At 40.3% G+C, this 13,288-nt stretch overlaps 1 protein-coding gene across 2 annotated transcripts in view; it reads right to left on the reverse strand.

Annotated features, from left to right (window-relative positions):
• Nucleotides 1-13,288, reverse strand: part of foxn1 (forkhead box N1) — a 56,392-nt gene that overhangs the window by 12,895 nt on the left and 30,209 nt on the right. For both annotated transcript variants that reach the window (XM_034168909.1, XM_034168908.1), the window contains exons 4-5: nt 13,005-13,100; nt 670-800 (exon numbers count right to left, since the gene is read on the reverse strand). In XM_034168909.1, coding sequence (XP_034024800.1) covers nt 670-800; nt 13,005-13,100 — 227 coding nt within the window. The remainder of the gene's footprint in view (nt 1-669; nt 801-13,004; nt 13,101-13,288) is intronic.

Genomic DNA, 13,288 nt, shown 5'->3' on the forward strand with positions numbered 1-13,288 from the left:
TTCATTTCCTTTAAATGAAAAACAACCAAACACCCTTGGCAACAGGTTTCTTTTTTTTTTAAAGGTATGTGTAGGGATGCTAATGTCTAAGAACAGGTGAGAGTTGGTTTATTGGTGGAGGTACGTGCTCTCTGAGTACCAATAGAATATACCTGAATGGTAACACAAGTATTGGTAACAATCAAAGATCTGGGACACTTCACAAAATCAAAATGTGTGCCATTTATATGAGAGATTTGAAATGTTTCACATTAAGGCGACACATTTTCTTTGCAATGAAATAGTTAAAGACTGTAGCAACAGAGAAGAAACTTTTTTTTTTACATAAGACATAAAACAGCTATGAATAAAAGAGACAGACAAAAAGAATCAAATACAGACACTGTATCTCTACTATATCTCTGAGTGCTGCAAGAAATACAGCCTAAACTATTCTGAGCGTTGCTGAAATGGCCATGATCGCTAGAAGGGAAAAGTTAATTAATCATATGTGGAATTTTAAAAAGTTGGATCAAGTCATAGCTGAGTGCCCCAGTGCACTGAGGGCAGCAATGGAAAAGTTCACACCTGCAAACCTCAGGGAAAGAAGCAATAAAGAAAGGTATCTGACGTGTAATAATGATATTACTGGAGTTGAGACAGAAAAGATAAAAGCAGATGTGATGTTACCTGTATGAGTAAATGGGTTTGGGGAAGAGACACTGTGTGGTGCTGTCCTGGTGTGAAGGAGTGGACATGCTTTGAGGGGAATACTTGGAGCCGTTGCACAGCTCATTAGTAGGATAATGTCGAGATGAGACCTGCAAAGCACATATATAGTATGAAAGGCAATATAAGATCATATAACAGTGTACATGGTATGTTTAAAAAACTGTATGTGTGAATTATTAAAGTGACATTTTCTTTGAGCTCACTGTCAAAGCTCAAGAATAGGTCCAGCTATTATAAATCAAAAACCAAAAAACATATATGAAAGGAGAGAGATAAAGAGATAGAGATAAAGAGCTATAAAAAAGATAGGCATGAACATATAAAAGAACAGAGGTATAAACAAGATAAAGCTATGAAAAGATAAAGAGACAAAAAGACAGAGGTATAGAAAAGATACCTGTATAAAAATATATAGATATAAAAAGATAGAGCTATAAAATTAAAAGCACGTGTTAACATGGACCCCGTGGTGACCTCAGGGCCAAAGGGTCCATTAACTAAAAATGTGTGGATTTGTTTATATTTATTTATTTGTCATGGTATCAGTCTATACATACTGTATGCTACAGCACTCAAACAGAAACTAAAGTGTCTAACAATGTTTTTGACATTTTGAAAGGAACCAGGTCTACCTGATTTTGAGGTCAAAATGTAAATAAAGGTGTGATAAGGTGTGCAGCATTTTGGTGGCTCTCCACGCTCCCCAAATTTCTATGAATTTCTGTTTACGTCACCCTTATTCATGGATTTGCAAAGATTCACCATAGGTAGCACAAAATTACAAATGTTTAGGGAGCACAGTGAAACCACAACCAAATGTCAAAGTGTCTGGCATCTTGGGAAACGTTAAGTATGTTTAGATGTGAACAGTTAAATTCACTAACAATACATTAAATAACTTCATATCCACAAAATTTACAATTTTCCTATATACAGTAGTGTTCAGAATAATAGTAGTACTATGTGACTAAAAAGATTAATCCAGGTTTTGAGTATATTTCTTATTGTTACATGGGAAACAAGGTACCAGTAGATTCAGTAGATTCTCACAAATCCAACAAGACCAAGCATTCATGATATGCACACTTAAGGCTATGAAATTGGGCTATTAGTAAAAAAAAAAAAATACAAAAGGGGGTGTTCACAATAATAGTAGTGTGGCATTCAGTCAGTGAGTTTGTCTATTTTGTGGAACAAACAGGTGTGAATCAGGTGTCCCCTATTTAAGGATGAAGCCAGCACCAATGAAGGGAGGCCAACACGGGTGAGATATGCTCTCTCCTGCTAGTCCCCGTCAGTACTCTAGCTGCAGCATTCTGAACCAACTGAAGGCTTTTTAGGGAACTTTTAGGACAACCTGATAATAATGAATTACAATAGTCCAGCCTAGAGGAAACAAATGCATGAATTAGTTTTTCAGCATCACTCTGAGACAAGACCTTTCTGATTTTAGAGATATTGCGTAAATGCAAAAAGGCAGTCCTACATATTTGTTTAATATGCGCTTTGAATGACATATCCTGATCAAAATAACTCCAAGATTTCTCACAGTATTACTAGAGATCAGGGAAATGCCATCCAGAGTAACGATCTGGTTAGACACCATGCTTCTAAGATTTGTGGGGCCAAGTACAATAACTTCAGTTTTATCTGAGTTTAAAAGCAGGAAATTAGAGGTCATCCATGTCTTTATGTCTGTAAGACAATCCTGCAGTTTAGCTAATTGGTGCGTATCCTCTGGCTTCATGGATAGATAAAGCTGGGTATCATCTGCGTAACAATGAAAATTTAAGCAATACCGTCTAATAATACTGCCCAAGGGAAGCATGTATAAAGTGAATAAAATTGGTCCTAGCACAGAACCTTGTGGAACTCCATAATTAACTTTAGTCTGTGAAGAAGATTCCCCATTTACATGAACAAACTGTAATCTATTAGACAAATATGATTCAAACCACCGCAGCGCAATGCCTTTAATACCTATGACATGCTCTAATCTCTGTAATAAAATTTTATGGTCAACAGTATCAAAAGCAGCACTGAGGTCCAACAGAACAAGCACAGAGATAAGTCCACTGTCCGAAGCCATAAGAAGATCATTTGTAACCTTCACTAATGCTGTTTCTGTACTATGATGAATTCTAAAACCTGACTGAAACTCTTCAAATAGACCATTCCTCTGCAGGTGATCAGTTAGCTGTTTTACAACTACCCTCTCAAGAATCTTTGAGAGAAAAGGAAGGTTGGAGATTGGCCTATAATTAGCTAAGATAGCTGGGTCAAGTGATGGCTTTTTAAGTAATGGTTTAATTACTGCCACCTTAAAGGCCTGTGGTACATAACCAACTAACAAAGATAGATTGATCATATTTAAGATTGAAGCATTAAATAATGGTAGGACTTCCTTGAGCAGCCTGGCAGGAATGGGGTCTAATAAGCATGTTGATGGTTTGGATGAAGTAACTAATGAAAATAACTCAGACAGAACAATCGGAGAGAAAGAGTCTAACCAAATACCGGCATCACTGAAAGCAGCCAAAGATAACGATACATCTTTGGGATGGTTATGAGTAATTTTTTCTCTAATAGTCAAAATTTTGTTAGCAAAGAAAGTCATGAAGTCATTACTAGTTAAAGTTAATGGAATACTCAGCTCAATAGAGCTCTGACTCTTTGTCAGCCTGGCTACAGTGCTGAAAAGAAACCTGAGGTTGTTCTTATTTTCTTCAATTAGTGATGAGTAGTGATGTTCACCTGTTGAACATGCCTTTCTCTTTAAAAGCCTGAGGAAAATGGGACGTTCAAGACATTGTTCAGAAGAACAGCGTAGTTTGATTAAAAAGTTGATTGGAGAGGGGAAAACTTATACGCAGGTGCAAAAAATTATAGGCTGTTCATCTACAATGATCTCCAATGCTTTAAAATGGACAAAAAAACAGAGACGTGTGGAAGAAAATGGAAAACAACCATCAAAATGGATAGAAGAATAATCAGAATGGCAAAGGCTCACCCACTGATCAGCTCCAGGATGATCAAAGACAGTCTGGAGTTACCTGTAAGTGCTGTGACAGTTAGAAGACGCCTGTGTGAAGCTAATTTATTTGCAAGAATCCCCCACAAAGTCCCTCTGTTAAATAAGACATGCAGAAGAGGTTGCAATTTGCCAAAGAACACATCAACTGGCCTAAAGAGAAATGGAGGAATATTTTGTGGACTGATGAGAGTAAAATTGTTCTTTTTGGGTCCAAGGGCCACAGACAGTTTGTGAGACGACCCCCAAACTCTGAATTCAAGCCACAGTTCACAGTGAAGACAGTGAAGCATGGTGGTGCAAGCATTGTGATATGGGCATGTTTCTGCTACTATGGTGTTGGGCCTATATATCGCATACCAGGTATCATGGATCAGTTTGGATATGTCAAAATACTTGAAGAGGTCATGTTGCCTTATGCTGAAGAGGACATGCCCTTGAAATGGGTGTTTCAACAAGACAATGACCCCAAGCACACTAGTAAACGAGCAAAATCTTGGCTACAAACCAACAAAATTAATGCCTCGCAGATGTGAAGAAATCATGAAAAACTGTGGTTATACAACTAAATACTAGTGTAGTGATTCACAGGATTGCTAAAAAAGCAGTTTGAACATAACAGTTTTGAGTTTGTAGCGTCAACAGCAGATGCTACTATTATTGTGAACACCCCCTTTTCTACTTTTTTTTTTTTTTTTTTTTTTTACTAATAGTCCAATTTCATAGCCTTAAGAGTGCATATCATGAATGCTTGGTCTTGTTGGATTTGTGAGAATCTACTGAATCTACTGGTACCTTGTTTCCCATATGGCAAGCGGGTGTGGTTTTGGTGTGTCAAGATGGCGCCGAGGGAAGGCGCCGTCCCAAGAGCAAGAGCTCACTTGTGTTCTGTGTGTTTTAGGTTGTTTTTATTCGTTTTTGGAACACTTGCCACTGTCACGTATGATCGTGAATTACTTATTCAGATCCGGGATAAAGTTGGTGGCCTATCCCATGTAATCCCTGAACTGAGGTGTGCTGACTTTAATGTTTGCCCCATGCGAGGCTACAGGGGCCAAGAGTCAAGTCAGGGAAGCCGAGAGCAGAGCGAGGGGACCGTGCGGAGCCAACGCCGTGTACACCGCCGACCTGAGCTCCACGATGGGGACGCCTACAGCCATCAGCGTAGGAAGCGTAAGCACAGGGGAAAGCAAGGAGGTCTGCTCGTTAAACTCCGCGGATGCCCCTGCAAAGTCCCGCTGCCGTCTATTTATTTGGCGAACGTCCAGTCTCTGCCAAACAAGATGGATGTCCTGCTGAGCCGCATCCAGACCCAGCGCGAGGCCAGAGATTGCTCCGTGTACTGCCTGTCGGAGACATGGTTCTGCAGTGAGGTGCCAGACTCTGCCATTCAGCCGCCGGACTTCTCTATTTACCGCTCCGACAGAGTGAGCGAACGCACCGGGAAGTCAAAAGGAGGAGGTGTGTGTTTTTTTTTTTTATTAATGAACGCTGGTGCACGGACACCGTTATAATGAATCAAACTTGCACAGCTAACCTGGAGTGCCTTGTCATCAAATGTCGCCCCTTTTATCTCCCCCGAGAGTTTTCTGTAATGTTTTTATGCGCTGTCTACATTCATCCACGGGCTGACACTTCTGATGCTCTTAGTGATTTCAGTGACATCATACATACTTATGAAAACTCTCACCCAAACTCAGTGATTATTGTGGCTGGGGACATTAATAAAAGTAACTTTCAAGCGGTCTCACCTAACTATTATCAGCATGTGAAACTCCCCACAAGGGGGGGCACATATTTTAGACCACTGTTAACAGTAACGTTAAATCAGCTTATAAGTCCCTACTTAGACCCCCTTCGGCAAGTCAGATCACTCCTCCATTCTTCTGCTTCCTTCATACATTCAGAGGAGTAGACAACTGAAGCCAATAACCTGCACTGTACAGTGTTGGACCAGGGACAGTGAGGTTCAACTCCAAGGCTGCTTTGATGCGACAGATTGGTCTTGTCCTCCAGTCAGAGGATCTGGACGAATACTGCGATGCTATTATTGGATATATAAATTTTTGCATCGATATGTGTCTCGCAGAGGGTTATCACACATCATCCTAGTCAGAAACCTTGGATTAATGCTGATGTGAGACAAAAATTAAAGGAGCGTGCTGAGGCTTTTAAATCTGGTGACCATGCTGCTTGCAAGCAAGCCAGATACTCTTTGGAGCGGTCTATTAGAGCTGCAAAACGCTCCTGGGGTGACAAAATGGAAGGTTACCTCAATGCAGATGACCCACATCTAATGTGGGAGGGACTGAATGCTGCAACCACATGGAAACCTAAAGGAGCGAACATTACTGACTTTGATCCCTCATTACCCTTTCAAAATTCTTGAAAGGGTAGTTGTAAAACAGCTAACTGATCATCTGCAGAGGAATGGTCTATTTGAAGAGTTTCAGTCAGGTTTTAGAATTCATCATAGTACAGAAACAGCATTAGTGAAGGTTACAAATGATCTTCTTATGGCCTTGGACAGTGGACTCATCTCTGTGCTTGTTCTGTTAGACCTCAGTGCTGCTTTTGATACTGTTGACCATAAAATTTTATTACAGAGATTAGAGCATGCCATAGGTATTAAAGGCACTGCGCTGCGGTGGTTTGAATCATATTTGTCTAATAGATTACAATTTGTTCATGTAAATGGGGAATCTTCTTCACAGACTAAAGTTAATTATGGAGTTCCACAAGGTTCTGTGCTAGGACCAATTTTATTCACTTTATATATGCTTCCCTTAGGCAGTATTATTAGACGGTATTGCTTAAATTTTCATTGTTACGCAGATGATACCCAGCTTTATCTATCCATGAAGCCAGAGGACACACACCAATTAGCTAAACTGCAGGATTGTCTTACAGACATAAAGACATGGATGACCTCTAATTTCCTGCTTTTAAACTCAGATAAAACTGAAGTTATTGTACTTGGCCCCACAAATCTTAGAAACATGGTGTCTAACCAGATCCTTACTCTGGATGGCATTACCCTGACCTCTAGTAATACTGTGAGAAATCTAGGAGTCATTTTTGATCAGGATATGTCATTCAAAGCGCATATTAAACAAATATGTAGGACTGCTTTTTTGCATTTACGCAATATCTCTAAAATCAGAAAGGTCTTGTCTCAGAGTGATGCTGAAAAACTAATTCATGCATTTATTTCCTCTAGGCTGGACTATTGTAATTCATTATTATCAGGTTGTCCTAAAAGTTCCCTAAAAAGCCTTCAGTTAATTCAAAATGCTGCAGCTAGAGTACTGACGGGGACTAGAAGGAGAGAGCATATCTCACCTATATTGGCCTCTCTTCATTGGCTTCCTGTTAATTCTAGAATAGAATTTAAAATTCTTCTTCTTACTTATAAGGTTTTGAATAATCAGGTCCCATCTTATCTTAGGGACCTCGTAGTACCATATCACCCCAATAGAGCGCTTCGCTCTCAGACTGCAGGCTTACTTGTAGTTCCTAGGGTTTGTAAGAGTAGAATGGGAGGCAGAGCCTTCAGCTTTCAGGCTCCTCTCCTGTGGAACCAGCTCCCAATTCAGATCAGGGAGACAGACACCCTCTCTACTTTTAAGATTAGGCTTAAAACTTTCCTTTTTGCTAAAGCTTATAGTTAGGGCTGGATCAGGTGACCCTGAACCATCCCTTAGTTATGCTGCTATAGACGTAGACTGCTGGGGGGTTCCCATGATGCACTGTTTCTTTCTCTTTTAGCTCTGTATGCACCACTCTGCATTTAATCATTAGTGATCGATCTCTGCTCCCCTCCACAGCATGTCTTTTTCCTGGTTCTCTCCCTCAGCCCCAACCAGTCCCAGCAGAAGACTGCCCCTCCCTGAGCCTGGTTCTGCTGGAGGTTTCTTCCTGTTAAAAGGGAGTTTTTCCTTCCCACTGTAGCCAAGTGCTTGCTCACAGGGGGTCGTTTTGACCGTTGGGGTTTTACATAATTATTGTATGGCCTTGCCTTACAATATAAAGCGCCTTGGGGCAACTGTTTGTTGTGATTTGGCGCTATATAAAAAAAATTGATTGATTGATTGATTGCCAAATGACCTTAATCAGTTTTATTGTAGATTTGAAACTGGGAACACTGAGCCTGTTGTCTTTTCATTTGAGCAGAGTGGACTTACCATTACTCTGGAAGAAGTCCAAAGGGTTTTGTCCAGGACCAAAGTGAGGAAGGCCCCTGGACCGGACAGAATCCCACCCCGGGTGCTCAAACTGTGCGCAGAGCAACTAGCTCCTGTTTTAACAGACCTTTTTAACTTGTCACTGCAGTACTGTACTGTCCCTTTATCTTTTAAAAAGTCAGACATAATACCAGTACCTAAGAAGATGCCTGTGACCTGTTTTAACGACTATCGGCCTGTGGCCTTAACCTCTGTTTTAATGAAGACTTTTGAGCGTCTGGTGTTTGACTATATTAAAAGTCAAATATCAGTGTCTGTGAACCCGCTCCAATTTGCTTACAGACGCAACAGGAGTGTCGAAGATGCCATCTCCTTCACGCTGAAGTCTGTGTATAAGCACTTGGACAAAGGAAAATCTTATGTCCGTATGCTTTTCATAGACTACAGCTCTGCTTTTAATTTTCTTGTTCCAGTGCAGCTCATTCACAAATTGAAAACTCTCGGCTTATGTGATGCCATTTGCAAGTGGATTTTAAACTTTTTAACTGGTAGACCACAGAGGGTTAAAATTAACAACTGTTTTTCAAATGTACTTCTTGTGAATACAGGTTCTCCGCAAGGATGTATTCTAAGTCCTCTGCTCTACACTTTGTACACATATGATTGTGTTGCGTCTTTTCCCAATAATATGATCATCAAATATGCAGATGATACTACTATTATTGGTCTTGTCAATTCAGATGGTGATGACTCTATCGGTCAGAGGTTCAGCATGTAGTCCAGTGGAGTGAACAAAATCATTTAGTTCTTAATACTTCCAAAACAAATGAACTGATTATTGATTTTGGGAAAAGTAATGTTCACTTGCCTATTATTATTAACAACACAGAGGTACAGAGGGTTGACAGTGTGAAATTTCTTGGTGTGACCCTTTCTAATGATTTGAGCTGGCATGCTAACACTCAAGCTATTGCCAAAAAGTCCAGACAGCGGCTCTATTTTCTACGTAAACCTAAGGAGTTTACTCTAAATAAGCACATTCTTTTAAATTTTTATCACTGTGCTGTTGAAAGTCTCCTTATAAACTGTATCTCTGTATGGTTTGGAAATCTTACATGTAAAGAAAAAAAGTTTTAAACAGAGTGGTGCGTTCTGCTCGCAGGGTAACAGGCTGTGAGCTGCAAGCCCTGGAGGACATTTTTAAAGGCAGGCTTCTTTCGCGGGCATTACTGATCATTAATGACCCCACCCATCTTGCTAAGAATATATTTGAGCTTCTTCCTTCTGGGAGACGCTATCGTTCTATTAAATGCACCACGTCTCACCATGTAAACAGCTTCTTTCCACAAGCTGTGATGGCTTTGAACTGTGCACACTGACTGACAAGCACTTTACTGTTTTTATTATCTCTTATTGCTTTTATTGTGGCAAGTGTTATCTATTTATTCATTTATTATTTATTATGTCTTTGTGTCCATGTTTTTAAAACGTATGTTTATGCACACTAAGCTCTTGCAACGTTTTTTCCAATGTAGTTTTACTGCAAATGGCAAATAAACTGAACTGAACTGAATGTAACAATAAGAAATATACTCAAAACCTGGATTAATCTTTTTAGTCACATAGCACTACTATTATTCTGAACACTACTGTATTAGCACAAGGCTGGAAATTTGACCTTAATCTTTGACCTTGATCATTGACTGATCCCGTCCAATAACCAACTATTTCTTCCCATCTATCACAATATACCTGTCAACTCTGATCACAATTGAATTAAGCATTCTTAACATATAAGAATGTTAGAACCATCCCTGGTTCTAAACAACCCAACCATATAAGAACCATCCCTGGTTCTCAAGACCAGGCACCTAAGTGGCTCCAATCTACTCTTTTCTACTCTCCTCTTTTTTACTCTTCCTTTTTAGATATTTAGATATACCTTTATATACTAGCATAGTTCCACCTTAGTATTGGAATATAATATATAAGATATACCTTACTGAATTTTCATATAAAATCTTGGAAAGTGATAGGGTGCTTGAGGAGTGGAGACGAAGTGTGCTGGATCCTATTTTTAAGAACACGGGTGATGTGCAGAGCTACAGTAACTACAGAGGCATAAAGCTGATCCCACAGCTTGAGGTTATGGGAAAGAGTAGTAGAAGCTAGGCTTAGAAAACACATGAATATCTGTGAGCAGCAATATGGTGTGATGCAGAGAAAGAGCACTACAGATGCAGTGTTTGCTCTGAGATTACTGATGAAGAAGGCCAGAAGGAGTTACATTGTGTATTTGTTGATTTAGAGAAAGCTTATGACATGGTGCCAAGAGAACACTTGTGGTATTATTTGAGGAAGTCTAGGGTGGCAGAGAAGTATGTGAGGGTAGTGCAGGACATTTACAAGGATAGTGTGACAGTGGTGAGATGTAGTGACAGTAGGAATGACACTCATTCAAGGTGGAGGTGGGATTACACCAAGGATCAGCTCGGTGTCCTTTCTTGTTCACAATGGTGATGGACGGGTTGACAGATGAGATCAGACAGGAGTCTCTATGGACTATGATGTTTGCAGATGACATTGTGATCTGTAAGATTAGAGCAGGCTGAGTCTAACCTGGAGAGGTGAAGATATGCTATGGAGAGAAGGGGAATGAAAGTCAGTAGGAACAAGACTGAGTACATGTGTGTGAATAAGAGGGAGCCCGGTGGAATAATCAATCAATCAATCAGTTTTTTTATATAGCGCCAAATCACAACAAACAGTTGCCCCAAGGCGCTTTATATTGTAAGGCAAGGCCATACAATAATTATGTAAAACCCCAACGGTCAAAACGACCCCCTGTGAGCAAGCACTTGGCTACAGTGGGAAGGAAAAACTCCCTTTTAACAGGAAGAAACCTCCAGCAGAACCAGGCTCAGGGAGGGGCAGTCTTCTGCTGGGACTGGTTGGGGCTGAGGGAGAGAACCAGGAAAAAAACATGCTGTGGAGGGGAGCAGAGATCGATCACTAATGTTTAAATGCAGAGTGGTGCATACAGAGCAAAAAGAAAGAAACAGTGCATCATGGGAACCCCCCAGCAGTCTACGTCTATAGCAGCATAACTAAGGGATGGTTCAGGGTCACCTGATCCAGCCCTAACTATAAGCTTTAGCAAAAAGGAAAGTTTTAAGCCTAATCTTAAAAGTAGAGAGGGTGTCTGTCTCCCTGATCTGAATTGGGAGCTGGTTCCACAGGAGAGGAGCCTGAAAGCTGAAGGCTCTGCCTCCCATTCTACTCTTACAAACCCTAGGAACTACAAGTAAGCCTGCAGTCTGAGAGCGAAGCGCTCTATTGGGGTGATATGGTACTACGAGGTCCCTAAGATAAGATGGGACCTGATTATTCAAAACCTTATAAGTAAGAAGAAGAATTTTAAATTCTATTCTAGAATTAACAGGAAGCCAATGAAGAGAGGCCAATATGGGTGAGATATGCTCTCTCCTTCTAGTCCCCGTCAGTACTCTAGCTGCAGCATTTTGAATTAACTGAAGGCTTTTTAGGGAACTTTTAGGACAACCTGATAATAATGAATTACAATAGTCCAGCCTAGAGGAAATAAATGCATGAATTAGTTTTTCAGCATCACTCTGAGACAAGAGATAATGCGGTTACATGAAGTAGAAATGGTGAAAGTAGATGAGTTTAAAAATTTGGGGTCAACTGTCCAAAGTAATGGAGAGTGTAGTAGAGAGGTGAAGAAGAGAGTGCAGGCAGAGGCGAGTAGGTGAAGAAAGGTGGCAGGAGTGATTTGTGACCCTAGAATATCAGCAAGAGTGAAGGGGAAAGTTTACTAGACCGTGGTACTAACAAAAAGACAGGAGGAAGAGCTGGTGGTGGAGGAGCTGAAGGTGTTGCAATTCTCTTTGGGAGTTAAAAGAATGGACAGGATTAGGAATGAACATAGAGGGACAGCTCAGGTGGGGCGGTTTGGAGACAAAGTTAGAGAGGCAAGATTGAGACAGTTTAGACATGTGCCGAGGAGGGACCCAGGGTATATAGGGAGAAGGATGCTGAGGATGGAGCCATCAGGCAGGAGGAGAAGACAGAGGCCAAAGAGGAGGTTTATGGATGTGCTGAGGGAGGACATGCAGGTGGTTGGTGTGACAGAGGAAGATACAGAGGACAGGGTGAGATGGAAACGATTGATCTGCTGTGGCGACCCCTAACAGGAGCAGCCAAAAGAACATGAAGAACATATCTTGCTACTATACATACAAATATTGTTACATAAAGTTCAGGAAAAGATCATAGGTCTACAGTTGCAGTTATGAAAATATTCATTTGAATAATCTCATCAGATATTTTGTATTGAGTTCAACTTCAATGAAATTTGATACAGAAAAACTGTGGTTAAAAAAAAAAAAACAGTCACAAACTGCCAATACGGCTAACTACTAAAGTAACAGTAATAAGACAAAAATCTAAAGAATAAACTTCCAGGAACATACTGATATAATTTGCAGTGAGTTGTATGACAAGAAATGCTAGCATGCAATCCAGTTAGCGTTAGCCTCTGCCATTCACTGTCTGCAGCAGCTCAAAAGCCAGCTAGCTTTGGTATCTGCATGCAGCAGGCTCAGATATGACCTTCTTGGACCTGTTCGTGAAATTTTAAAATATATATGTTTTTATTTATGTGTGTACATGAAACACCGCTAAGCTACCTACTTAGTAATTTTGATAAATAATGTTTTTCTAACAGGAAAGTACTTCTAAATGTTTGGCACCATGCTAACGATATCCATTGTAAGAGCCAACAGCGTAGTAAGGTAAGTAAGGTGGATTAGCAGTTAGCATGGTTGTATCACACTAAGAAGGTCCCAGGTTTGCCCCCCCCCCCCCCAACCCTTAACTGATATAACCCTACAACATCTTAATTAGCTACAGCCTCCACAAAAGATGTTCCCCAATCACCTGGCAGGTTAGAAATTATAGCAGAGTGGTTTGGTTTCTAATCAATTCGACACATCCTTTAGGTGTCTTGTTCTGCAAAGTGTGATGTATTTTGGGTTCCACCAAACACAGCCGCTGACCTGTTGGATGGGACTCCGTAAACTGGAGGACGAATAACTCCGAGATACGAAGCAATAACGCTCTGCTGGCACAGATGTTAGTTCTGGGAAGGATTCCTGTGGAAATATGAGCAAAAGTGAATTTCAAGAAGACAACTGAAATGAGTTTTTTGTCTTCTAGAACAGTTCGTTGAATTTATTTATTTATTTATTTGTATTACTGACACTGAAAGAGAGGTTATACATGACCATCTTACAGTAGTTTTCAATTTTTCTTCTTTGGGGTTAATGGAACATTTTGACAT

This window comes from Thalassophryne amazonica, chromosome 4 (genome assembly GCF_902500255.1).
Source record: "Thalassophryne amazonica chromosome 4, fThaAma1.1, whole genome shotgun sequence".
NCBI lineage: Eukaryota > Metazoa > Chordata > Actinopteri > Batrachoidiformes > Batrachoididae > Thalassophryne > Thalassophryne amazonica.